Source organism: Vidua macroura, chromosome 3, assembly GCF_024509145.1.
Source record: "Vidua macroura isolate BioBank_ID:100142 chromosome 3, ASM2450914v1, whole genome shotgun sequence".
NCBI lineage: Eukaryota > Metazoa > Chordata > Aves > Passeriformes > Viduidae > Vidua > Vidua macroura.
Genome location: NC_071573.1, coordinates 31,855,466 through 31,882,788, shown reverse-complemented (window position 1 = coordinate 31,882,788; position 27,323 = coordinate 31,855,466). Strand labels below are relative to the sequence as shown.

At 44.6% G+C, this 27,323-nt stretch overlaps 1 protein-coding gene across 1 annotated transcript; it reads left to right on the top strand.

The window, feature by feature from the left end:
• The first annotated feature begins 6,116 nt into the window (after positions 1 to 6,116).
• ACBD3 (acyl-CoA binding domain containing 3) lies at positions 6,117 to 24,906 on the top strand. The gene is made up of 8 exons (XM_053974056.1): positions 6,117 to 7,512; positions 14,488 to 14,629; positions 15,660 to 15,800; positions 16,524 to 16,682; positions 18,128 to 18,302; positions 20,855 to 21,047; positions 21,714 to 21,998; positions 22,841 to 24,906. The coding sequence occupies exons 1-8, from the start codon at positions 6,915 to 6,917 to the stop codon at positions 23,050 to 23,052; spliced, it is 1,905 nt and encodes a 634-aa protein (XP_053830031.1). The 5' UTR covers positions 6,117 to 6,914; the 3' UTR covers positions 23,053 to 24,906.
• The last annotated feature ends 2,417 nt before the right edge of the window (positions 24,907 to 27,323 follow it).

Below are 27,323 nucleotides of genomic sequence, written 5' to 3'. Positions count from 1 at the left end.
CTGACCTTGGTTAAGCTTTTCCTTTGAGAACTATTGCCCTGTTTTTCCCACACATGCCAGCCATCCCAGACCCCACTTAACAAGGTACATTACTGAGGTTCCCAGTGGATGACTTCACGATTACTTTAAATTATATGTTAATATGTTGTTCCCCTCTTCATTCAAAGGTTTCATTATCTTGCAGCAAAGCATGTGAAAGGAAAATGATTCACGTATCTCTGTACCTAAGAGAAAAACATATGATGTCTTCAGCAGCAATTCCTCTCAATCATCAGCAAGATGGGGACCAGAAGGTGTGTAAATAAACTACAGACAATTTTAGCTGAAGGGGCTGGGCCAGACTATGGATGTACTAAACATGACAGTGTTGAAGTCTGGTTTGGTGAAAAGTACGGGCCTGGCAGCTTAAGCAGATCCCGCCTGCTGTTTCTTTTACCATCTCCCTCATTCCCACTCCTCTCCTTGCAGCCTTTCACCCTGACAATTGTACTGAGTCGGTTTACAGGGCTGGGCTGTGAATCAGATCTGGGAATAAAGCCAGGAGAGAGAGAGGGAGGGAGAAGAGGTATAAAAGGAAGGAGGCTGCATTTCACTGCAAGCCAGTATTGCCACTGAAACCCCCATGTTCCAAAATACAGCCTTCTGCAATGATGGAGAGAGGAGCCACAGCTTTTCCAAATGGAGAATCTGTAAGCCAAGAAAGGGCACAGTTAACCACTGCAGCCCCTACACAAACTTAGCTTTGTGACTCTGGCTTGCAACAAAGGATCTTGCACTACTGAGAAAGGATGTTACTGTTTATGTCCCAAAAAGACAGCCTACTCACAGACAGAGAGAACAAGAAGTCCTGGCTCAATAGTTTGTTCTGTGCTGTCCATTAGGAAACTGAAATTAAAATGTTTTAGCTCAAAGTTTCCATTTTTGTTCACTAACCTTACTCTCCATAATCTGCTCTGATTTTATTATCCTCAATAAGAAATAAAAAGAAATGAGAAGAGAAAAATATGTCAAGAGACTATTACCAGTCTGGTGAGTCCTATGTGATTCTCAGCAGTTCTGCTGTGCAGTACATTTCACTCTATAGTTGTTGCCACTGTGAGTAACTTCCAAGGCCCACAAAAGCCACAAAGGAACGGAAGTCCATAGATTTAGTCCTGCCAGCCTCTCCACTAGCAGTCCACAAATCAGAGGAGGTTGAAATTGCCTGCTGAAGTGCAGTACTACTCATACTGAACAAGGGAGATAAAAATAAACTTCCTGTACTGAAAAGATGTTCATTAGAGCAGAAGAGCACAGGTAGGGAATCAAACTATTGAGTGATCTGACTCTGGCAGAACAGCAGGATGGCTGGATAGGCGTGGCTGCTCTTTAGCCTGCAGTTTGGTATTGCAGCTGGGCTATGTACAAGCTGGTTTCTGTCTGTTTCCCATTTGCACTGCTTTCATTATGTTGCATTTAGTGGCTGTGCAGCCAGAGGGAGAATCTGTTCATCTGGCTGACAACAGGGGCAGACCAACCATGCCATAAAAATGAGTAGTTTTCAGCCATATCGGCCAGCTGGATCAACTCACCCTGAAGCCACTCAATTGCTAGATCCAGTGCAAGGAAAAGGGCAGGAAACGCAGCTGGGAGCAGTGGTGGAGTGCAACCACTGCTATTTGGCATTAGCTCATGGCTGTAACTGCTGTGCCCAAAGGGACAACCTGCTCCCATCCTCGCTGCCCTGCTCCTGGCAGCATGCTGTTGCTGCTGCCAGTGGTTTAGTGACCCCTTGGTGAAGCAGGCCTGCCCTTTGAGCCAGCAGAGAACTAAGCCAGCTGCTTTAAAAGGTGAAGAGGATTGCTGAGAGGTCCAACTAGCTTAAGAGCTGGCAACGAGGATGTTGATGGGAGTGTGTGGTGGGAGCAGGCCGAGGCTACAGACATCTCATGAAACCTCATTCTCAATTTAACTCAAAGCAGGAGAAATAACCCCAGACGACAACAAAAAAAAGTGAGCCACATCTGATCAGCTGAGAACCAGCCGCATGCTCTCCATTAAAGTGTACATCTGATAATCAGAGGAAGAGGGACAGTCTTACTGCATGCTTTTGAAAGGTGTGTTATCCTTTTGTTTGCTGAATAGGAGTGACGTGGATAGTGCCACGTGTTGCTCACATAGCTTTGCTCTCACCAAGAGAGAGGCAGGAGGAGCAGCAGTTTTGCACAGAAATCTCCTCTCTGCCTATCATTTCCCATGCCACTGGATAGTTTGGAGTTTCAAAGGTAGATACAGTTCATTTGAAAATAAAGCCAAAAAAGAAAAGGGACACAGGAGGTAAGAAGCTGGTATGTAACACAGCACAGAAGAGGATGCGTCTGGAGCATCAGAGCTCAGGGTCAGCCGTGTGCCACCTCTGTCCTCTTTGGGGACAGTTGCTAGTTGAGGTCAGACCCTGCCACAGAGGTACAACTCACTTTCTGGAGGTGTTTGAAAAGAGCATCCATAGGTGCTCTGAATTTACATGAATATAAATTATTCATCTGGCTGCTGGTTCACATTTTTTTCTGGGCACATAGCCAAAAGTGCAGTTGCTAATTGCATCAATTTCCCTATTCTCTCTTCTGTAAAATCACTTTATTAGACGAGTTGGTTGAATTCAGGAAGTGCTCCAATTCCTGGCCATATCTCATTTGGCAAAGACTTGTAGATAAAAGTGCTGTGCTGCTTCTCCCAGGCCCTGTGCCTGCGGAGGGCGTGCCTGTTTACACAGCTACACCGCATCAGATGCAATCATATCAGCATGAGATAATGGAACCGGTATCGCTTCATTTATGAGGCTGAACTGCTCTTCTATGGTCACCTGGAGCTGGGATAGCTGCCTCCATGCTATGGGATGTTTGTGGTCTCTCAGAATGGGAATATTTAGTGAAGATGGACCTTCGCACTTGTATGTATCCTCAGGAGTTGCTTGAGCACTCTGCCAATAAACCTGATTTCAGCAGGATTTGCTGACATGGCTAAAAAGCTATTGCCAAGATCCTACATCCAATTAACTTATTCTGCACCTCACACAGTAAGTTAGAGAAATTGGTGTGAATGTCACCATAAATTACTACAGAAATGCAAGGCATTGAAGTGTGATCCTTGAGTTCAACATGTCCTGAATATCTAAAGAGTTACTGAGAACATCTGCTGTCTGTCACACGTACGATAGGGTCACCATGGGCTCCTAAACTTTAGGAAAAGCAACAAGTAGACAAAAAGAAGAGCAGTCTCATGGTAAATGAGGTTGAGTGGTCACCAAAATGGGCAACAAGGGCAGATGATAATGATGACTCTATGATTCATTCTAAGTCCTGGAAAAAGGTGTTTTCCAACATCCAAAGTAAATTTCTATGAAATGACTGTGATCAAGAGAACTATAAGGGGAAAACAAAAACATACTCTTAGTCTGGATTGTATCAGACATAAGCACAAATAAAATTTGGTTTTCTTCATGTTTCTAGCAGAGTTGGGAGTCCATTACACTGTAACAGTGCCTCCCTGGGTGGAGAGTGTCACATCAGCTCTTAACCAAAAGTTCACGTCTGTCCTGTAAGGAAAGGCAGGCAGACAAAGAGAAAACCTTTAATTAAATCAAAAGAGCTTGAACACTTTCTTCCTTCTGGTCCTGGTTCTATTCAGCCAGTACAACTCCCATTAATAGAAAACAAAGATAGTAAGAAGAGGAATAGGAGTGTTATGTTATGGAAAAAGGTCAATCCTGTTAATACCCATAAAAGCAATTCAATTTCCAAACTTTCAGGAACTTAATTCATCTGTTAATCTGGTCACCCTCCCAGAAATACATGTAGCCTTTCCTACCAGGCAACTCCACTCTTTTCCAGCTATGAAAGCCATGGGCTGCTACCGTAGCACTAGGACTGGGAGTGATGGTCACACCCAGTTTATTGAATGTAGCCATTCCTGAGAAACTGATAAAAATATTTCCTGAGTGAGAGATTTGCATTTCTGAGCCTATAGCACAGTGCCAGACCCAGCTGCTCAGAGATGCTCCTTTGAGAGAATCAAATTTTTAGCAGCCCTTGCTGCAGCAAACACCACATTAGGCCACATCTCTCAAAGTGGGGCTCTTCCTCTGTTAGACACCACCACATGAGTGGGACTCCTCCAAATGACAGCCAAAGCCACAGGAAGCACATGGGTTTCATCCAGGGCTGTCTGGGAGGAAGGGCTGGTGCTCTGCTACCAGGAAGAGTGGAAGAGCTGTTTGTTTACATGAGGCCAGTGCCCTATGAATGTTTTGATTCTTTACTGTATAATTTCAGTGAGTAGGTTGGTATTTTTAACTGTCAAACATTCAGTAGCTTGAATTAAATAATTGATTTATTCTCTATAAATTTTCTAGGTCTATATTCCTTACTGGAGAGCACTGTATTTACAGGACCAGATGCCCTCTCTGGGACTTGTATTTCTTCTGTTTCTTTTCCCACGCAGAAGCTGCTGTTCCAAGAAATGAATGAAAATTTTACTGGCTGAACTTAGCATTTTCATCTTATCTGTGAATTAAGCTAAGGGTTTCCTCCAACACATAAATTATTGGGAACTCTTTGTCATAATCATGTGGGAAATATGTCTCCATTTACAGGACTGATGAGCAATTCACTGAAGGTGTTGCAAGTCATACTGGTTGCATGCCAGGGAACAGTCAGCTCAAATAACCATCGCTGCAAATTCAAAATTTTCTTCTAGAAAAATGTTTCATCGTTTGTTATTATGTGATCTCAGACCAGGACTTCCTGACTCCTCCCAGGATTTAAAGTCCTGTTTTTTCCTAAAATGTCATCTCACAGCTATTCCCCTTCCTACACCTGAAGGAGCTTCAGTCAGACACAGCACTGTCAGAGACATCTTGCTCTGACTCTGCAACTGGGTTGTCTCCAAGAGTTTATTGTGCCCTTTGAGGAGGAAGCTGCTCTGCTGGTGCCAGCTCACATGCCCCTTGCATGGCAAAGCTGGCACGAGGAGAGAGGAATAGCCTCACATTTGATAGACACACTGAGCGTTCACTATGGGACAGCCTGTCAGGAGATAAATCAATTTTCTGTAATTATTCCAAAATCAGCTCATCAGCATCTTGGATTTAGCTTGGTCTCCAAACACACAGAAAAACTAAGGGCTGCCTGGTTTCAGGCCAGTCCCCTTCCATGAAGCAGAAACACCTGTTTTAACAGCACAGAAAGTGAGTATTTTCTTCCATTTGGGTGAAACAGAAAATCTGTAGGGATCAGTCAGAACTTCAGCTTCTCTTACTCTGAGGATGCATTTTAAGGATAAAGAATTCAGTTTCTTAAAGCAGAAACTATGGATTAAAGTGTAGAATTGATGCCAGAAGAAAATATTTATGAAGTGTATACTCCTCAAGCCAAGAAGGAAATGTGTCAGACCAAAACTTTGAAAACTGAAATTTCAATAGAAATTATTTATAAATTAACTATTAAATGTTTGCTGAAGTGACAGACCTGTAAGGCAGAGTGTATGCTTGTATGAGGAGATAAAATCATCGCTTCTGCTGTTAGATTGTTCTGTAAGGTAGCACCAAATAGTCAGTACAGACACCTGTGTGCTCTGGAGAGCTCCAGCCAACAAAAGGGGATGGTACAGCCTCATTCTGCAGTCTTTGGCAGGAAAAAACAAACCATACGGTGTTACATTTGATCCTCAATCAACACAAGAATACTAGTGAAGAGGCTACAAAGGATTTCCAGTTAGTTGTAAAATTTATTTTGAAGCTTAAGTGACTCATCATCCAAACCAAATTCTGCCCCATGTGTAGTAAACAGTGCCTTGAGTGGCATTGTCTCCCAAGAAATACTAACTGGAAATGAAGTAATTTAATTTAAAGCTTTGCATTTCTTGTCCCTTTCACCCAAAGGCTTCTAAGCACTTTGTAAGTGTGACAATGAAATTTCTTCAACATTCCTGAGAGATCAACAGATGGATCCAAAGCCACTTTGAATGGCAGATAAACTAGGCAGTGTGACAAACTTCAGGGGATAACTCGAGAAGGGGGCACAGGCTTTGGGGGGACAGGTGAGATTCCCACCCCCCTGAGTTTCAGGAGGCTGCAGAGGTGTGCAGTTGTCTTCTTTAGCACCGGCTTCATGAACCACCAGGCAAGGATGTGCCACTTCCCAGGTGTGCAGCCTGAGTCTTGGTTTGGCTGAGAAATGTGACAAAAAGCACTCCATGCTAATGCAGTCTCTCAAAATCCTGAAATCCTGCAAGATTGTGTGAGGTGGGAATAATCCTCTGCAGCTATGCATGGCAGCGACTCTCTCCCCTTCCACAGCACACAATAATAGTATTATTGTAAGCAGTGTTTCAGGGTCACAAGGGAATGAGCTAATTGCAGATACAGTTCTTGGAGAAGTAATTGCCTTGTGCTCCTTTTTACCTTTCTCTGGCTCGTTTCTTTCCTCTCCTGTGTGAGGGTGAAGGATGATTTCTGAGAGAGGAGGACAAGGTCAGCAGCAGACTCCACACCACCTTCCAGCTGGACCAAAAGGCTTTTACAGAATCATAGCTTGGAAGGGACTTCTGGAGATCACCCAGTCCAACACCCTGCCAAAGCAGGGTCACCTGGAGCGGGTGACACAGAACTCATCCAGGTGGGGTTTGTAAGTCTCCAGAGGGAGACTCCATGACCTCTCTAGGCAGCCCGTTTCAGTGCTCTGCCAGCCTCAGTGCAAAAGGTTGAGGTGGAACTTCTTGTGTTACGGTTTACTGCCATTGCTCCACATCCTGTCATGGGCACCACCGAAAGTCTCAGCACTTTACATATTTTTATTTATTAATGAGATTCCCTCTCAGTCTTGTCTTCTCCAGACTTAACAGGCCCAGCTCCTGCAGTCTCCCCTCACGAGGGAGACATGGATGTTGAAAAACCATTATCAACCAAGCATCCAAGAACAGCGGACAGGGTGCCCAACACCGGCTCCCGCAGACACTCAAGTCCCCGGGATTCCCGGACTGCGGCAGCCCAGACGCAGGAGCAGGCAGTGCCCCTGAGGGGAGGGGAGAGGACGAGCCAGCCTCCAGCCCTATCCCCGGCGCATCCCGCGGCCCGGCAGGCGCGGGGCGGGGCGGGGCGGGGCGGGGCGGGGCCGCGGGCGGGCCCGGAAGATCCGGGTCGGAGGGGACGGGAAGTCGGGACGTGGCCGCCGCAGCGGAGCAGGAGGAGGAGGGCGGGTGGGAGGCGGCGGAGGAGGATGGCGGCGGTGCTGAGCTCGGACCGGCTCGAGGTCTCGGTGGACGGGCTGACGCTGAGCCCCAACGCCGAGGTGCCGCCCTGCGAAGCGCGGCCGGCGCAGGGCGAGCCGGCGGCGGGGCGGGGCCGAGCGGGCCCCGGCTCCCCGGGTGCGGCGGAGGCCGGCGGCGAGGCGGCGGAGGAGGCGGCGCTGAGCCTGGAGCGGCGCTGGGGCTTCTCGCTGGAGGAGCTCTACGGGCTGGCGCTGCGCTTCTTCAAAGGTGAGCCCGGCCGCCGGCCCGGCCCGGCCCGCACCGTGCCCCTCGGAACGGGGGCAGCCACCGGCACCGGAAGCCCCGGGCAGCATCGTCCGCCGGGCCGGGCCGCGGGGCTCAGGCGGAGCCCCGGGTGCCCCGAAAGTCGCTGGGGGCGGCCGCAGGAGGGCTCGGTGTGCCGGGGCGAGCGGCGCGTCCCGGCGGCCCGCGGGGATGCGCTTTGCCTGGTGCCGGAGGGCTCGGTGAGCGGGCGGGAGCAGAGGCTGGCACTGCCGGGGGTGTGCGGCACCCCGCCTAAAACCGGAGCGACAGAGCTCGGTGGCACGGGCAGGGAAAGCTCGCAGACGTGGGCGAGGAGCGCTCGCCGTGAGCGGTGCCGCGCCTGCTGACAGCCCGGATCCTGGCGGGAGTGTCGTGCTCTCTCCTCAGCATGCCAGCTCCAGGGCTGGCTTTGCTGCTTCAGGACTAGAGGACACAGTCTTGAGCTGTGCCATGGGAAGTTCAGGTTGGACATTACGAAGAATTTCTGCACAAAAAAGGTGATTAAACATTGGAATGAGCTGCCCAGGGAGGTGGTGGAGTCACCGTCCATGGAGGTGTTTAAGGACCGGACGCGGTACTTAGTGCCATGGTCTGGTTGACACGATGGAGTTCATAGGTTGGACTCGATAGTCTCAGAGGTCTTTTGCAGCCTAAATGATTCTGTGTGCCACCATGACCCCAGCAGGCAGCTGTGAAATACCAAGGGTGTAGACCGGGAGTGTTTTTGCTGGGATCCCCTGTAGCCAGGTGTGCTTCTGTGGGAAGGTGGATGTACCTTGCCACACTCGGTGTCCTCCGGAGGGAGAAGTGGCCTGTGGGGTTTTGAGGGAAGAGCTGTGCTCACTACATTGAGCACATTTCAGCAATGTTTTGCTCCTGTGGCTTTCAGGCAGACCCTGCTTCAGGTGGAGCAGGGAGACCAGCCTCATGCCTGCATTAGGGAAGACAAGCTGTGCACTTGGAAAGGTCAGTCTTGTGGCAATCAGTTGTTAGCTGACCTGCCGGGGAGGCTGCCCCTTCTAAGGGCAAGCACTTGCTGCAGGTGGAAACACTGCTGGAAGGACAAAGCTGACCTGCACCTGGTAGTTATTAGGAGCATGTAAGACTCTAAGCAATTTTCTTAAGCACTGGTGCTTTCACTCTGTTCTGATGCCCTTCCACAAAGTAGTTATTTTGTTAGCATGCTATACAGAGGTGTTTCTTTTTTTTTTTTTTTTTTTCTTTTTTTTTAAGCTGTAAAAAACATGAGGGATCATATGATCTTATTTTTTTTTTTCCTCCTGTATCAGAGCTTATCAGGTTGTGGAAACATTGTACTCAATGTCTCTTTCTTCTTTCTGTAAAAGAAGTTGCTTAAAAGAGTTCTGGTTGTGTTTAATGATGCAGAAAGAAATGTCTCTGCAGCAGCAAATTCCTTGTCTTGGTCAGCTGTGGTCTTTTTCTGTCTTGGGTTGAATATTCTACAGGAACCTGTTTTTACAGTGTAAACTTGTGTTTACAGTGCAAAAGTTACATGCTGTGAATGACTTTATCTATATTGTTGCTATGTAGCAATAATCTATATCTGTTATCTCTCATTTTAACAGAATTTATGTTCTGGCTTTATCTCCTCTCTAATGGTGAAGTCTGTGGAGTGTTACTTGTGTGTAGATTCCAGTTCCTTGCCCTGTGCTCTCTTAGCAATGATTTTTTTTTTGTTTGTTTGTTGCTGTTCTTTTTAATCAAAACTTTTTAATCAGCTTACTTCTGCTCCTTTTTTAACCTTCTGCAATTTCTTGTAACTCATGGTTCTGCTCATAAGATGATAATTTTCCCCATTCAATTGTGTTGTCAGTCTTTCCAGTGAAAATTATGTTTCTCTATCCTTGTAGCTGGAATAACTCACACAAAGTCATTGCCCATCATTTCATCTGTAGATTTTTTCCTAAAAGTGATATAACACAAAGATTTTTATTTATAGAAATGATGGGGAGCTACAGGAGCTTGCAATACTTGGGTTACTGATTCTTCCAGCTTGTTCTATATCTGCACAGCTCCAAAAATAAGTGGTCTGATTTCCAAATTATTTTCATGCAGTCAGAACAACTGTGGGAGTGGGCACGCTTGGTTAGCAGCCCTGTGCATGCCAAGGAGCAAACAGGGATTCCTCCTGTACTTCAAGAGGCAACAGATCTATCTGAAGGGTGGCCCATGTTAATAGGTCAGTGCTGAGATCTTGTTTCTGACCATTCTTCTAAAAACTGTGCTGATAGTTAAGCAGCTTTTTTTCTGCTTCAGTGTGCAACTCGAGTTGTCTGTAACTTTTAGGGTTACAAGATAAGGTTAATCTGATCAAAATACTTCGAGTTTGCTTATTACAATAGCAGCTGGCACTTGTCAGTGATGGCATACTGCAGGTAACAGAGTTGCTCGAGACAAAATAGGGTGAGAGTGTGTATAAACAATGAGCAAAACACAACAGAAACTAGGCTAGGATATTAAAGAGACTCAAAAGCTACTTTATTCTCTCTGATAAAGAGAAATCTAAAGCAGATCTAAAATGCTCGACCCTGGGTCACTTCAACTGTCAGGCCTTAGGCTGTGCAGGAGATGTGCACTGTCTTTTTTCTTTTCTTTTTTTTTTTTTTTTTTTTTTAAGGTACATAATGACTTGTGAAGAGAGCTTTTCAGAATAACAGAGGCATAGAAAATAGATGGTAACAGTGTTCCAGTCCATTTTTCTGTGGTAAACAAGAGCCTTCTTTCCCTTATGCACTCTTTCCCTCCCTGCTCTGTTAAGCCTATTGCAGGTCAAGCAGCATTTTGGCTGCCATTATAAGAAGCTGCTGCACTGTGCTGGATCCAGTGTACAGTGGAGAGCAGTCATGTTACAGTCATTGCACATTTCTTTGTCTCTAGGACTGCGGGTAATTGTGAGCCCTGGGGCATCTGGCACAGTAGGAGTGTCTCTGATGGCTTCCTCTGCTTGCTGAGCTGGTATAAGTTATGCCAGTGAAGTTAACCTGTTCAAGCTCTGTCCTGAAGCAGGAGAGGGTGGCTTGCATAGCTCTGCCAGCAATTCTCTCCCTGGATCAGCCTGGCTTTGTTGTTTTCCACATCCTGTCATTGAAATACCATTGCACCCAACCTTCAATATATGACAGTCCCTGAAGTGTTCATGCACTGTCTAAAGTGATTTGCAGTGCAGCACATCTGAGTAGACAGTACACAAACCATATCATTTTGGTATCTAAAAGCTCTCCTGGAATGTTAAGTACTCTAATTTTCTTTGACTGTTCTAAGTTATTTCCTCTTATCCTAACAAGAATGCATCTTCAACCTCAGCAGAATATCTTTCTCAATTAATTGTTTGACCTCTTTTTTTGAGCACTAATTTGATGGTATGATTGTAATTCGTAAGTTAAATAGGCTCTTGTTGTCAAGAATATGAAAACCCCTATAACACATTTGTGAAGTTGAGCTTTGATCATATTTAATTGGAAGGGCCAGTCAGTAATTCTTCTGTTGAGGCAGAACACTCTTTCAGGAGAGGAGGATTAGGAGTCTAAGAGTGAACTGGGCTCTGCAGGCAGCAGTTCAGTCCTCACGCTTCTCAGTTTTGGTCTTGCTCATTAAAACCTTGCAAATGAATAGAATTTAACATATGTGACTTCTGCTTTTAAAAGGTATGAGGTGAAAAATCACTCTTCACAAATTGTTTTCTATCTGCTTCTAGATGACTCAACTGAATGATATCCCAATGGAATTAGGCATTCAGAGTGGGTGCAGTAGGTGAAGTTGGAGTGAAAGGTGCAGCATGGTGTGCCATATTTCTAATGGGGAAAAATCTGAAGTTACAGAGGAGTAACAGTATCTTGCACAATGCAATCTCTTAAGCATATTTCTTAAACTCCTTTGTGTCTAAATTTGTGGGCTTTTGTCAATCCATGTCAATAATACAGTGCCACACAGTGACATAAGCCCCTCACATTACTAGTAACAGCTTCATCTTTCTGTTGTGGTTGAAAACTGAGCATCTTCCTGGCCTTGTTGGGTCAGGCATACCAGTGGCCTAGGGAAGGTGGTACAGTTGCTGTATTACTGCTGTGCATGTCCTTTGGATTTTTCAGTGTGTTCCCTGGAGCCCTTACATGTTCTTCTACTTTCCCCAGCTGTGCTAGGTGTGTGGGTAATGCCTGCTTGAATAGCACGTTCATGGGTGCTTGGATCCCTTTGGCACTTCTACTTGTCTAGACACACTAATGCTCTTTTTGGCATATTTGACTCTGCAGATGAATTCAGGTCCTCTGGTTCAGTTAAACACCAACAATTCCTGATCTTTGGGGTGATTATACAGTGTGGCTTATGCCATAGAGTTCAACTGCAAAATAGTTAGTATGAAAATTAACTTCACTGTCGGACTGGCTGCAAGTGTTTTTCTGATAATTTGCTTCTAACCTACATTATCTACAAGTCACTGAAAGCTTGTCTTGTATTTTTCTCCTCTGTCTTTTCCCCTCTCTTATTTAGCTTGTTTGTTGTTCTTCCCTTGGGTCACCATTCTTTGTAAATGCAGATTTTGGCTTCTCACAGTAATTAGGGCATGAGGTCTGACTTCTCTGTTCTGTGTAAATGCAGATGTGCTGTGCATTGCATGGGAAATGAAGGTTTTTTCACTTTAACTCTCCTCAGGAGTGAGTTCAAATACTGATGATGTTATCTGGCTTAGCACAGAAACCAGCTGTGTGTTTTGCCAGACAGATGTAGGTACACAGGTTGTGAGAAGTAAACTGTGCTATAGGAGCCCCTTGAGAATCATGCTTTGCTCAGAAGCCTGGCAAAATTTCAGTGAGGTACCTTTGTCTATTGACTTGCTTTGTAGCACAATGCCCCAGGATATTAAGTATTATTTCAAAGTAGTGCTGTTTATTGAGGCTAATGGAAGTGCTTGTTATCTAATAAGTAAATTCTGAGTTGAGTGTAAAGCGTGAAGAGTTGAGGAAAAGCCAAAGGGCTCTTTGGTAGGCCTGAGAGGAGGAGTAGAAAGCTCAACAGAATGTGATGATTTGAATCCCTTAAGGATTGCAAACTTGGGGTGGGAAGGGACTGCTGGGGATTGTCAGGTTTAGCCCTCCTTTTCAGTTCAGGCTTTGTGGCACTGTCTCTCTTTAGGTTTTGAACATCTTCAATCGTGGAGACTTTAAAAACTTCTCAGGGCAACCAGTTCCAGTGCTCAATCACTCTCAGTTTAAAAAACCAAAAACAACAGCATTAAAAAAACCCAACAACTTCAAGCAAACAAACAAAACCCCATAAAAATGCTTAAGGCATTTCTTATACTTCAGTTTGTGTCAGCTACCTCTCATCCTTTAATTGTATACACTGAGTAAACTCTGTTTCGGTTTTTACATCCCCCACCCCCCTTTCTACCCCACCAGATATTTTTGGAAGTAGATATTTTTGGGAAGAAATGCTTCTGTTTTTGAAGCTGGCAGTTATATTTGCTGCAAGGTTGTGTGACACTGGGACAAGAGCAAATACTTGAAATTCTGCAACAGTGATGTGGACTTCTAGGAATGGATAATAAGTAATTAAATATTTGCCTTCCTAATCATTTGACTGTGGCTTCAAAATAAACAGCATGCATGTAGTAGTTCCTTGTGATGTTTCAGCTGAGTAAGTCCAGCAGTGTACTGAACTTTCTCTATCAAAAATAGAATGTCTTGCTGTGACCTGCAAGCACTTTCCCCTAGGATTGTTTCTGATTTCCAGAGGTATTTGCTCTGAGTTTTTCAATACTGTAGTAGGGGTATTTTCCTTCCACTCTAGTTCTAAGATTCACTTCTTTTCCTGTTAATAACTGTTGACAAGTGTCAGCCAAGCAATTTTGCAGTATGTGTCAGCCTGAAATTTAGGTGTGGACTGTTCAGTTTAGGGCTGTAAACACCTTGCTCCGAAGGAGAACTGGGAATGAGTGGCAGCTTTGTCTCCAGCTCCCAGTTACATGGAGAGCAGTGCTGTCATGGGAAGTGACTGTCTTTTACCTCTGGTAGTAGCTTCCTCATTTCTCCTTCCAAAAGGAGATGCTTATTTATCTGTTTTCCTGTTCAAGAAAAATGTTGTCTTCTTAATGAGTGGTGTAGTCACACACAGCAATGCCTGTTTGTTTGATTTGTTTTGACAATTTAAATGTGTTGAGGTAAGTCCTAGCTGACTAATTCATATATCATTTTAAATCAATGCAAGTATCTTCTTACCAGTAAAAGCATGGTGGGATCTAACTGGGAATGCTTCAGAAGATCTTCCTGTGGAGCCACTGGAACATTTTCAGGCTTATGTTGCCTTCTTATTGTCAGAGTTCACTGTATGTGTTCGAGCTGATGGAGTCAGCTGCAAGGCTTTTCATTGTGAGGGGCTGTTCCAGCTGCCTTGGCCAAGGGCAGCAATTGTATTCCCTCAAGGAAAACTCTCCTTGACTCTTATTTTTTCCACTCTGCCTTCAGCCTTGGTTGTTCTGCTTTCATCAATGTGAAGAGCATGAAAGGAGAGCAGTTTATAAAGCTAGCATCGCGTCTTTATGGAAATCCATTCTGTGCACACTAGAGTAGACTTGGCAGACACATTTGAATTCAGTTAAGGTTTTAAAATATTTTGAAGATATAGATCCATATGGTGTGATGTTCAACAAATTAATGTAAATATCTATGTGATGGCTGACTGTAGATAGTGGGATGCAAAGCACTCCACACTGAAGTTTTCATTAGCTGAAATAGATGTGTTTATTCTGGACAGATTTATAATTTAAATAGAACTGACTTAATTTGTCTAGTCTTTTGTGATTCAACTTTTTTTATCTTTTTTTTTTATGGTGGAAATCATGGTAATGGTTATGCAACACACTCATTCATATTCTGTGCTTAATTAATCACAATAGTGAAAATTATTTTTTTTCCCCTACAGAAAAAGATGGCAAAGCCTTTCATCCAACATATGAAGAAAAGCTCAAACTTGTCGCACTGCACAAGCAGGTTCTGCTGGGACCTTATAACCCTGACACTTGCCCTGAAGTTGGATTCTTTGATGTGCTGGGGAACGATAGAAGGTAAAAGGGCTGGTGCTTTTGTTGGTCTTAACTCTGCTTTTCCTGTGCGAAGATAACATCATCCAATTTCTACAACTATGTGGGTTATCTCAAGTGTCTGTGCTAGTGGAAAGTGAAAGTGGCCTCTTCAAATACATCTTAGAAGTGTGAGTCACAGTTCAGTACTGGAGCTAACAGAAGATTATTGGGTTTTGTTTTTTTTTCAACCACACTGGAAGCTGCTCTGCTGACAGTCCAGTTTCTCATAGCAGTTTAAGATGCATTAATGTGCAGGCCCCTGTTTCATCTGAACTCCACACACCATGGCTACAGCAGGCCAAGGCTTTTGCCAGTGGTAGAAGCATTCACCACAGCTAACACCAAGATAATTTCTGAAGTCAGAAAATTAAAACCTGATGCATTCAAGCCATGAGTAAATCTTTTATGAGACCTGGCAAGTCTCAGGTATGTCTCTTGTGTTGCTTGCAGCTCAGGCTGCACTTCTCATGTTCATAGTTGCTCTTTTTAGTGTTCTAGAGTGAAGGCAATGTGCAACACAGCAGTGGCTTCTCTGAGGTGGACCCAGTGCACTGCTTTTGCACAAAAGGATGCAACTTTTCTTAGAAAGAACAAGGCTGTTTCTTTGAACCAACTGAAGTGCTGTAATCAATAGTTGTTACCATGTTTGTTCATTCAGGAAAATATATACTTTTTTTTCCACAAATTAGAGTGGAAGGAGATTAGAAAAATACTTCAGGTTCACTTGTAGCTGTGAAGTTTTTGGACATAGTTCAGAATTCAAAGTAGAGTTGATGGGATGTATGAAATTTCATGTAAGAAATTGTCTATTTGAAAGAAGAAAAGAGAACATTGTGCAGGCAGAAGAGAACATTGTACTGCCTTTGGGAAGAAGTTGTTGGTTCTTTGAAACTGCAGATGATTATATTTGGTTCCTGGTCTTCCAACTTTTTTTTCCTTGCTGGGTTGTCAGCGTTCACTACTGACTTAAAAAGAGTTGAGTCTGTTGTTTCAGCTGAATTCTCTCTCTCAGGAAGGAATGGGCTGCCCTTGGAAACATGTCAAAACAAAAAGCTATGACAGAATTTGTCAAGCTCCTACATAGGTGCTGCCACTTGTTCTCAACGTATGTCACTTCCCACAAGATAGAGAAAGAAGAGCAAGAAAAGAAAAGGTAACATTTGGGTACTTTGGTGTTGGCATCTATGGAGTATGTAACTCTTGGCCTGTGGACAGTATCACAGCTAGCTTAGGTTGGAGTTGTCTTGGGAAGGGAAATGCTTGAAATGTAGGTGGCTGTGGTACCGTTTGGTCTCTTTAAGCCTTTCTACTTTGCCAGTAATGGGTGGTTGTTTAGGAGTTTTAAAAATTTTGCTGATACTGTCATCTGCTTAAGAAGAAATGCTTCACAAAAAGTCTGTCCTGATGTGTCTGTGGACTAAATATACAGAGAATATTAAATTGTCACTTTTAACCTTCTCCTTCTAATATGGGTTAGCAGCTTGACAAAGGCTGCCTTATTATTGCTTCCAGGTGTGATTATTAAACCATAGTATCCACGTCATTATTGAACATGTGTGAAAGCTTGGAAGATGTCTTTAAAGCTTCCAGGCAATTTTTTCTGCTATACAGGTGGCATAGTAACAGGTTAGCATGAATATCAAATTGTAACACAGAATTTACCCTTGTTATGCTGCTGAGTGCAGTAAAACTCTGCAGTAATCTGATTTTTTTTGTGTGTCCAGTAAGCCACTTCTCCAGGCCAATTTAAGTGTGAGGAGATGGTACCAGACCAAAAGCCTCGCTGGGCAGGCAAAAGGCAGGTTACAGCATGTTGAAAATAACTCATCCTAGGATTGTAGGAATGCTGAAATGGCTTATTGAGTGGATGTTGCAGAAGAGAAGAGGAAGAGCGAAGGCGGCGCGAGGAGGAGGAGCGGGAGCGGTTGCAAAAGGAAGAAGAAAAACGTAGGCGAGAAGAGGAGGAAAGACTGAGAAGGGAAGAAGAGGAGAGGAGGAGAATAGAGGAGGAACGACTCCGCATGGAACAGCAGAAGTGAGTAGTGGAAACAACACTTAAAAGAAAATAACTGTCTTGCATTTGAGACAATGCTATACTTGGAATATACAGTTCTAATTATATTTCATTGTTCCCATCACATCCAGATGCTGAAAACAGATCTGGCTTTGCACATGTAATATTTAAGAGAATAGTAAAGCTGTTCCACATCAGTCAGCAACTATTTTCCACCATAAAAATGTCTTTGCAAGGGGTGTCTCTGAAGTAGATCCTGTGCTTGCTATATAGTGGTTTTGAGAAGGGAGCAAATAATTAAACCACAAGTTTTGCTGCTTGTTTAACATGGTGAGAGCCAGAGAAGTGTAAGAGACAGACATGAATTTATATATACAATAAAAAGTGTTGCACAGTACTAAGTAACAAGAGGTGTGGTATGCCTCGAAGTTGAGGGTTTTTTTCATGTGAATGGGAGTTGTGTATTAAGTGGTCATAGCAGGTTACAGAGATAAAGAGTTTAGACAGAAAAGAAATGTGGACACCAAGTGTATCTAAACTGGTCAGTTTGCTGAAAAGCAGTAAATCCTGCTCTTTGGGATATTAGACCAGTCTAGTACTGATGCTTTAGAATGTGATTTTTTGGAATGGAAGAAGAGTGAGAAGGAAAGAATTTTTCTTGCAATTGTATGATACTTCTTCCTTCCTCTGAAACACTGATAGCTAGTCACTGATTGACCTAACATGAGACAGGCCCTTGATCTATCTTGTCATTTAGCCATAGGATTTCTGTTAGTTCTTTGGAGAGAGGAGAAAAACAGCCTGTGTGTATGTAACCCATGTGTTCCTCCTGAAGTTTCAGCAGTTGAGTTTACTGGAGATGCAGATGCCCCATCTGGCAGCATTTTTTTTTTTTTTTTTTAATTCCTGAATTAGGCCACTGTCAGTCATGATTTTTGTATTTGTTTGCATACTGACCAGGAAAACTAAGATAGTTATGTGGTGTGTTTTTCTTAGATTCACCAAAAAGCATTGGTGTGCTGTGCCACAGCAGGTTTGTTCCTACCAATATTTATAGAAGGTCTGCTGGAAGGATGGTTTCTGGAAAAGGCATATGTGGGTTTTTTCCTTTGCTTGTTTGAGAAATTCTGTCATTTTTCAATGACATTTTTCAGGGTTTTGTGTAGCATTGCCTCTTTATCAGACTACAGATCAGGAATTATGCAAGAGCTCTTGTTGTTTTAACATTTGATGTTTCCAAACAATGGGTAGAAAACGTTGCTCCCTTCTTTGTGTTCTCAGCATATTTTCAGGCAAAACCCATGTCTGCATTAGCTCTGGGTTCTGGTCCATCATGTAGATGTATTTTAATTGGGTTTTGCAGAATGGAATTAAGTGCTGTAAGTGGCCTCCAAGGCAGCTAAGGCAGGGACTGCCCAGTGCCTGACCTGTTGGTAAGGCCATGCTGTGCTCCCTGTGCTGTGCAGGCAGCAGATCATGGCAGCGCTGAACTCTCAGACAGCCGTGCAGTTCCAGCAGTACGCGGCCCAGCAGTATCCCGGCAACTACGAGCAGCAGCAGATCCTCATCCGGCAGCTCCAGGAGCAGCACTACCAGCAGTACATGCAGCAGCTCTACCAGGTCCAGCTCGCACAGCAGCAGGTATGGCTGGGGAACCTGGGCTTTGTGTCCCAGGCTCTGACTGGGGAACCTGGGCTTTGTGTCCCAGGCTCTGACTGAGGAACCTGGGCTTTGTGTCCCAGGCTCTCACTGGGACGTATTAATGTGTCTGCTGTTATCTCCTTGGAAAGATAATTGCCACAGGGAGAGCTACCCTGCTAGTGACTAATGCTGCTTGAGATTCAAACACCAAAGCCCCTTTATTTGTTTCATCTTTTGGAGAAGTTTTCCGAAGCAGCTGTTAATTAAGAAAACACTAAGCATTCTTTACTGATGACTTGGTTCAGTATTATTATTAGAGATGAAATGTGAGCTGCTCTGCTGCAGCGTTAGTGATGTGTGTGTGTAATTTAATGACACGCCAGTGCATCTGAGCATGAACAGACCTCTTCAGGTGACTCTCCTGAAGATCAGTGCAGAGCAGCAGGCTGTGGTCAGCCCTGTGTTTCTAGCTGAGCATGCATATGCAGCACTGTAGCATCACTGCTGGGCTGGAGGTTCCTTTTCCCTGCCAGCCTGATCACTGCTGACTTCTCTCTCCTTCTGCACCTATTGCCTGACTTCATCATGTACTAACAGCTGATGAAGTTGCTTGCCTGCAATAAGCTGCTCGTGATTTGGGTGGGAGGACAGACTGTAGCTGCCAGCCTGAGGTCTGTTCTTGAGCTAAAGACCTAAAGTTCAGTAACTGATTTCTTGTTAGGTCATTTGTATTTTGTGGAGGCTGATGCCCTCGATAAAAAATATCCAATGAAGGGAGCCATGTGAGCCTCATGAAGTTCAGCAAGGCCCCTGTAGTGGGCCAAGTCAGGGCACTTCTTGGTATCAGTACAGTCTTGGGGGTGAATGGGTTGAGAGCTGTCCTGCAGAGCTGGACTGCTGAGTGAAACACTGGATATGAGCTGGCAATGGACTTCTGCAGCTCAGGAAGTCATTTATATCCTGGGATGCAGGAAAACAAGTGTGGCCAGAAGGTTGAGGGAGAGGGATGATTCTGCTCCTCTGCTCTGCTCTCATGACGCCCCACCTGCAGTGCTGCATCCAGCTCTGGGGTCCCCAGCATAAGAAGGATGTGGACCTGTTGGAGCAAGTCCAGAGGAGGCCACAAAGATACTCAGAGGGCTGAAGCACCTCTGCTATGAAGAGAGGCTGAGGGAGCTGGGGCTGTGCAGCCTGGAGAAGAGAAGGTTCTGGGGAAACCTCACTGCAGCCTTTCAGTACCTAAAGGGGGTTTGTAAGAAACATGAAGAAAGACCTTTGTACCAGGGCCTCTAGTGACAGGACGAGGGGCAAAAGTTTTCATCTGCAAGAGTGTAGGTCTAGAGTGAACATAAGGAAGATTTTTTTTTTTTTTTTACAGTGAGGGTGGTCAGACACTGGCACAGATTGCCCAGAGAAGCTGTGGAAACCCCGTCCCAGGAAGTGTTCATGGATGAGTTTGATGGAGCTTTGAGCAGCCTGGTCTAGTGGAAGGTGTCCATTCCCATGGCAGGAGTGTGGAACTAGATGATCTTTATAGCTCCCTTCTAAGCCAAACCACAACTGGATGGAGCTGAGGTGGTGTAGGAAAGGCAGAGACTTTCTCCCCTGTTATAATTACTCTTTGGTCTTCCCTCGTGTAGCTTCTGTAACACTTCTGAGGAATTCTTTATTTGGATGCCTGTGAGTCAGGTGCCCTGGGATCTGTTAGTGCTGTTAGAAAGTGCTGTTCTGCTTACAGATCAGCTTCTGATGCAATTAATCTTGGAAAGGCTGTGTGCAATAGTTATGTAGAAAAGTTCACACTTTGTGCACTTTCAGTGCACAAAACTGCTGTAGTAGATAGTGAAATCTGGACAGCATCTGTGCAATGGCTTAAATTTAAAATCTTAACTGGTATTTTTTCTATATTGTCTTCATATTCCTGCAGGATACCTATTTGCTCATCAAAATCTTGTGATTATTGGGTTATCCTTTAAAGTGGCACTGCCACTTATATCTTTTCCCTGTCCTAACAAAAAAGCCTGTGATGTCTCTCTGGGCTTGATAACAAGGGACAAGGAGGCTGCTCAAGAGAGTTCTCTGTTTAACTCATAAATTGGCAAGTAGCTAATAGACCTTCAATAGTCAGCTCTTTTTAGACCTGGATGAGCTCAGGCTGGATGGAACCCTCCCAGCCAATTAAAAAAAAAAAAAAAAACCCTAACCCAGCAAACAAGTCAAACTTCCAGCTTTGATAGAAATGTTACAGGAATGAAAAACTTCCATAGTTAAGTGCAAGAGTTTGTGTGTACCCTAATTAATTTGAAAGTTGAAATTTTTTTTTTGTTCAGGTTGTATCCACCAGCCTAGAACCAAGTGACTTCACATCCCTTGGGACTGAGTAGATGTAACTGGTTAATGTGTGCTGCTGCTCGTCTTTTGGGTCAAGCCCCCTTGTAGGGTGAAGGTGGAGGTTTTTTCTTTAAATTGTCTTTATACCTTCTGCTGGAAGGTATAAAACTGGCATCTTGGGAGAGTTTGGTTGTACTTGACTTAAATTCCTGTTGTTTTAGGCAGCCTTACAGAAGCAGCAGGATGCAGTGGTGGTAGCGACAGGGACACCCCTAACTACTGCATCGAAGGTGAACACCCCTGCCCCAGGGGACACCCCATCCATTAATGGGCAGGCCAGTGCACATGCAGACAGCTCTGAAAAAGAGTTGGATCCAGAGGTTTTGGAAGAAGCACTGGAGAATGGACCAAAAGGTGGGACTAGCTGAATTTCTTAATTAAAAATAAATAGCAAAAGCCTTTCTTAGGATTCAGGTGTCTTAAGTAGGATTACTGTGGTTCTGTGTTTGGCTTCATCTGCCTATGGAAAAGCTAGGTTTGATTCCTAGGACTGCTGTCTCTCATGAGAGAATAATACTGCATAGGCAAAGGTCAGCTTTGGGAGGGGAGGGAAGGAGGAGCATTTCAGCAAAGTTGATGGGATCCAGAACCTCCTGTCACTCTAGACTTGAAGGAAAGAGGCGTAAAAGTTCTAGCACAAAGCTGTTCTGGGCAGAAATACGCTCAGTTTTATTTGAACTGGGTCAGAGCTGTGTCAAGATCCTTACAGTGAAGGGTTCTGTGCAATATAAACCTGTCACCTGTAGCAGTGCATTTGCCTTCTGAGGCTTTTCTCATAAGCACTGTTGGTTTAAATGTGCTGGATGGGTGAACTGGTAGCATTTAGTAGTGTTATACCTAAATTTGCACTGGTTCATACATCTTTTCAGAGCTGAAACTTGCTTCTTCTGTTAAAAAAAATTACCTGGAAGCACCTTTAGTGTCTGGGGCCCTCAAGTACTCCTTAGGCACACACTTAAGTATGCAGCATAAATAACTGAAACAAAGCCTAACCTGGAGTATTTCCTCCCCTGTCTCCAGATTCTGTCCCAGTGATTGCTGCCCCATCCATGTGGACACGACCCCAGATCAAAGACTTCAAAGAAAAAATCCGTCAGGATGCAGACTCTGTGATCACAGTGGGCCGAGGAGAAGTGGTTACAGTCAGAGTCCCAACTCATGAAGAGGGGTCTTACCTCTTTTGGGAGTTTGCTACAGACAATTATGACATTGGTTTTGGGGTGTATTTTGAATGGACAGACTCCCCTAATACTGCAGTCAGTGTGCATGTCAGCGAGTCCAGTGATGATGAGGAGGAAGAGGAAGGTAAGCATGCTAATGTAGGTGAACTGTCAGGGTTTGCTGTGAGGGAAACCCCCACTGATGGTCTTGTGTAATCTCCTGCTTTGCCTGGCTTCCATCTGGCCGGAGTCATGTTTTCAATTTTGAATAGCAGCTGCAGTTCTGCAAGTAACTTCAGTCCCCTCCTTGGGTCACAGACAGGTTAAAGCAGCTGAGGCTGGGGAAATCCTTTTCCTAAGTCAGCTACTCAGTAAACTGAAACCCATGCTGTTACAGAGCACAGTGGATCTGCACTCTGAAACCTTGGGAACAATCTTGTCCTGTTCAAGAGATGTTTCTGGGGAGGAAGTTTCCTTGAGGCTGCAGCAAAACAGCCTCAGAGAGCAAGTCCTGCTAGTGCCTGAGGCACAGGTCACAGCCTTTGCCTGTGGAGGAGTCTAGCATAGCCTCAGAAAAATGTTTTGAAATGAGCATGTGATTTGCTTGGAAGGAGCTGCCCTGACCTAGGAGGCAGTGGCTCTTTGGGAATCACTACCAAGTAATCTGTGCTAGTCAGTATGGCACATCAGCGGTGGGTGATTGTTGTACTGAAAACTAGAGTTTGGCATCTCCACAAACTGACCTGGTTGTGCTGGAGAGATGGGTGTGGTGAGTTTTAATATCAAGCTGTTAAAATCATGATAAAGTGAGCATGCTTGCTGTTCCTCCTGCTTCTGAGTGCTTCAGCCCCAGCCTTGGTATGAATCCCTGCAACTCCTCTCATTCCTAAACTAACAAAGAGGGCCTTGTCCCCTAGAGATTAGTCTGACTTTCTTTCATAAAGCATCCACCCATGTTCACTGACACCTCTTTTTTTTCCCTTGCAGAAAATACTAGCAGTGAAGAAAAAGCCAAAAAGAATGCCAACAAGCCTCAGCTAGATGAAATAGTGCCTGTGTACAGACGAGACTGTCACGAAGAAGTGTATGCTGGCAGCCACCAGTACCCAGGGAGAGGAGTTTATCTTCTTAAATTTGACAACTCCTACTCTCTATGGAGGTCAAAAACAGTTTACTACAGAGTTTATTATACTAGATAAAGGTGTGGCTGTGTCTGAGTCTGAGCTGTGCAGAAGATGTCATTTTATTTGGAATTTTCTTCAAGCATAATGGATCCTTTTGAGTCTGTGTTTCATCCTGTCTGTATCTGTATGGTTTGTGTGAACTTTTAACAAGTAGACACTGGGATCTTCCTGCTCCATGACACTAATGCATATTGCATTGGGCTTAACACAGGATCTCCCTAACCTTTTTGGGGATTGGAGTCATTGGCTCCAGTGCTGAGATCACATCCATTGCACTTGTTAAAGCCTCATGAAAAAGGGGGAGGGAGTTGCTGGCTCACTGGCTGGGTGATCTGATGTTTCCAGGTCTGGATGCCTTGAATAACTTGTTGATGGTTAATTTAAAGGTCCCATCAGTAACTGGTAGATTTGGATGCAGTTTGCTGTATAGCAAGTTTCTCTTAACTGTAATTGAATGTCAGATTTTTTACACCATTAAAACTTAAAGTTTCAAGTTTATGCAGTTTAGAAACAAGTTGTCTCACTTCTGTCCTCATCAAAGAAGAAACATTCAGTTCCTTAAACCAGTGTAGTGTGTAAGACAAGGATGAACAACATCCTGAAAGTACAGCAAATAACCTCTTCTGAAGGCATAAGCTGAATGATGTTTAAAAGTATGTGTAACAAGAAGAACCTTAATCTCTGCCCCACTGATAACCCTAGAATAAAAGTCATATCTTGATGCAATTGACTTCAAACAGGATATAGACTACTCCTGAGTTTAATGGGGTTTTTAATGGGGTAGGCTAAAAAAACTACAAGGCTACAAACTTGAAACCAGTTTTGTAAGACCTGAATATGCATGTTGTGCCTGGAGAGCAGTCAGTCACTTTGATAGAGTATAGAGTTAATGTTGCACTAATGATGGAAATCACTGCCACTCCCTTTTAGTCTGAACTGGTGATAGTGGGGTGCAAACTTTCTGCTTTAATTTGTAACTGTGGGCAGAAAGGCCAGGTGCACATACAGATACTTAATGTAGCTTTAATCTCAATTTCCTATGGTTTGGTTGGGGCATTTTGTAAAGTGAAAAAACACTGCAGGTGTCCCTTGGCTTGAGGCTGCAGTAAGAATCCACTCCCCCGGAGCCCAGGGGTGACTGTTGCAATAATGACTTGTGCAAGTGCTCTCTGCATGGGTGATGCACCTTGTTACTGAAAGGAAATGATTGCTTTGGGTCTCAGACCAGCTCTTGCAGTCAGGCTTCCATTGATCAGCTGCAGCATGTGCAGTTCCACGCCAAACAATGCTGAGTTGGCGGGGTTTGTGTGAACGGTTACTTTGTACATACATGATACTTTACTTTTCTCATACCAACCATGGAGATACTTCTCCTAGAGTGCTTAACTTGTCACCTTGCTTTTTGGGTCAGCAACACCGTACCAGCTTACAGCTAGTTAGTGCTGCTTTATCCAAAAACACTGTACAATGTTCTGCTCTTGTGTACATACAGTATATAAACCATGAATTTAGAAAGTACCTTGCTTTTAAAGAAAACTGTATTTAATGTAAAAAAAAAAAGAAAAACAACAACAAAAAAATCTTTTAAAAAGGCAGGCACTAATATATTTCTTCTGGTCTTCAAATTACTTTTTTTTTTTTTTTGTCCATACAAAAATGTTACAACTTCTTCCTCTAAGAATATCTGTTCTTGGGAGCGGTGTTTGTCGCTTTAAATGGCAGCACTTACTGTCATGTGTTGGATGCTAGAACTTCTACATTTTCAGACATTTTTTTTATTGCCTCTGGCTGTTGATAGTACAGTAAAAGTGCGATTTCAAGATACCTTGAGATAGTATTTAATCCTAATTAAAATACATTTATCTGTAATGCTGTTGGCTTTTTATTAATTTGCAAACCTTGGCATTGCTGTGTATGGCTCTTGAGCTAAGATAAGCTTGTCATCATCTCTCTCATGTTCAGAGGTTCAGCACCGTGCTCACACTGTGGTCCAAGGCTCTGCCCAGGAATGCCACTGGCTCGCTGCATGGGGCCATCTGTCAGTACTGGAAGAGCCCAGCTTGAACTGCATCGTCTCTTTGGGCTTTGAGTGGGTAGCAGAAGGGGTTGGATGTGGGCAGCTAAAACCTGTAAGCTCTCTGCTCCAAGACAGTCTTGAAATGCCTCACCCAGAGGGGAAGAGACAGGGCCATGCACAGTTTAGACTGAACAAGAAGAAAAGCAAGGACCTAGAGGCAAAAAGGCAAGTTATGCTGAGGTTTGTGTCAGTCACTTTTTACTGCTTAGCTGCTCCTGGTAAGCAGCTTATCCTGGAGTTGAGGCCAGGATGTGCCCTAGTTTGGTCCCAGAGTTTACCTGGGGAGCAGAATTCTCTTCAGAGAGAGCAAAGCAAGTGCTGTGAGAAGCAAGATGCTGAGAAGTTCAATGTACTATTGTCTGGGTATGCTACAGGCTCATTTCACATGAAATGTGCAAGTGCCTTGAAAACCAAAGTAATTGCAGCAGCAAACCTGCCCCAGTTGAGCCTATTTTACCTGTCTCATGCATGTATAAATTCCCCTTTCCCCAACTGGAAGGGAAGCACTGTGCTCCTCACAGCTCACTTTGGGCAGCTCCCTTCCACAAGAGTTGCTATAAACACTTTGTGGAATGAACAGAGTCACTGGCAGTGACTCCAAGTGACACAACGTAAACAGCTTGACAAAGCTCAGTTCTGAATACACTGGTCCTTTGAGAAAAGCTAAATAATCCCAGGGAAAAAACATTGTTAGAACAGGTTCTTTGAGGCACTTTGGTGGGAGACAGCAAGGCATGGTCTTCCTTGGCTCTGCTATCCCAGAAGGATAAGCAGTGTGCTCAAAACAACTTCCTAATGAAGCCACTTGTCTGCTCTGTGAAATGATCCTTGCTTATCCCCTTTGCTGTCCTTCCCACCCCTTGGCTTTGAGCACTTTCTGCTTGTACTTGGCTTTGTCAGTCACAGATGAGAGAGGCTGTGCTTTAGAGCAGCTGGATGCACCTTTGAGATAACTGTAGTGGGCAGGGTCATCAGACTCGGGGCTCTGCTGTCAAAGGGACAAATTTAAGGGCTGGGTCACTGCTTTATTTGCCACAGAGATGTGCAAGTCCCTGTGCTAACGTTGTCTCTGTGACAGCAGCATCCCTGCCTTGGGCTCTGGTGTGAGCAGCTTGCACCCACAGCTGGGTTCAGAGGGCAGCTTACAAATGTCAGCTACCTGCTTTTGGGTCCATTGCTTTAAAAAATAAAACCTGTTAACTCACACCACAGCTACACCCACCACCATGTACCGGAAGATTAAGCAAGGCATCCCAAATCTTTCCCTGAATACTGCTCATCTGAGGCCTGCCCCTTGGACATCAAAAGTTTTACCGAAACATCGGATTGGCTTAAAGAAATATATTAAACTGCTTGGACTAGTACAGCTATAGATATGGCCATGCAATATAGATATTGCATCTGCAAAGTTATCATCTCGTATCCTAAAACTATAAAATGTGCAAGGAATGAGGAAAAACAAGGCAACACTGATTCTCTGTAATAAATTCTTCTCCCAGCCCTTGTTATTTTCATCTTGTGCCATCTCCACCATGAAACTGGTGAGAAACCTGCTCCTTTTATTCAGGGGGTCAACAGTGACCTGGCTCACTGGTGGTCAGATTTGGAGGAGTAATTCCTTATTTCAGCCTCCACTTCTCTGGAGTTTAGTGTTCTCCTCAGTGCTGGACTTCAGCTTTGGTGCATGTTTGTTTGAAGGAAGCAGCTGCTGGGTGGTGGGCACAGCTCTCACCTGACCTGCCAGCTGCTCTGTGCTGAGGCTCAGCAGGAGTTTTGATGTTTTATCCCTAACAGTGCATTTGAGCAAAAATTCCTCTTGGCTGTGCTCCCCTGATGGAGGAGCAGCTCTGAGTGGAACAATTCCCTTGGCCTGGGTGGTTCACCACTCCCTTTCCCCAGGGATGTCTGAGCTGCTGTGCCACCCCTCCAGGCCTGCTTGCAGCTCCTTCCCTGCTGTGGCTGCATGCCCTGGCGTGGCAGGAGTGTCCTGGAAGCACATCCAGGGCTGCTGGCACCTTGCTGCCCAGGAATGCTCGAGCACAGGCTCTCCCCCTGCTCTCTGCATGACCTGTGGGCAGGAGAGCGGCCCCTGCTCACCCAGCAGAACAAATGCTGGGCCCTCTGCCACCGCCATTAGTGAAATACCTGCGCAGCCATTAAGGCTCGCTCAGGATGCCTGGGGCAGCCTTTAGGGCATGTGGGAACAGGC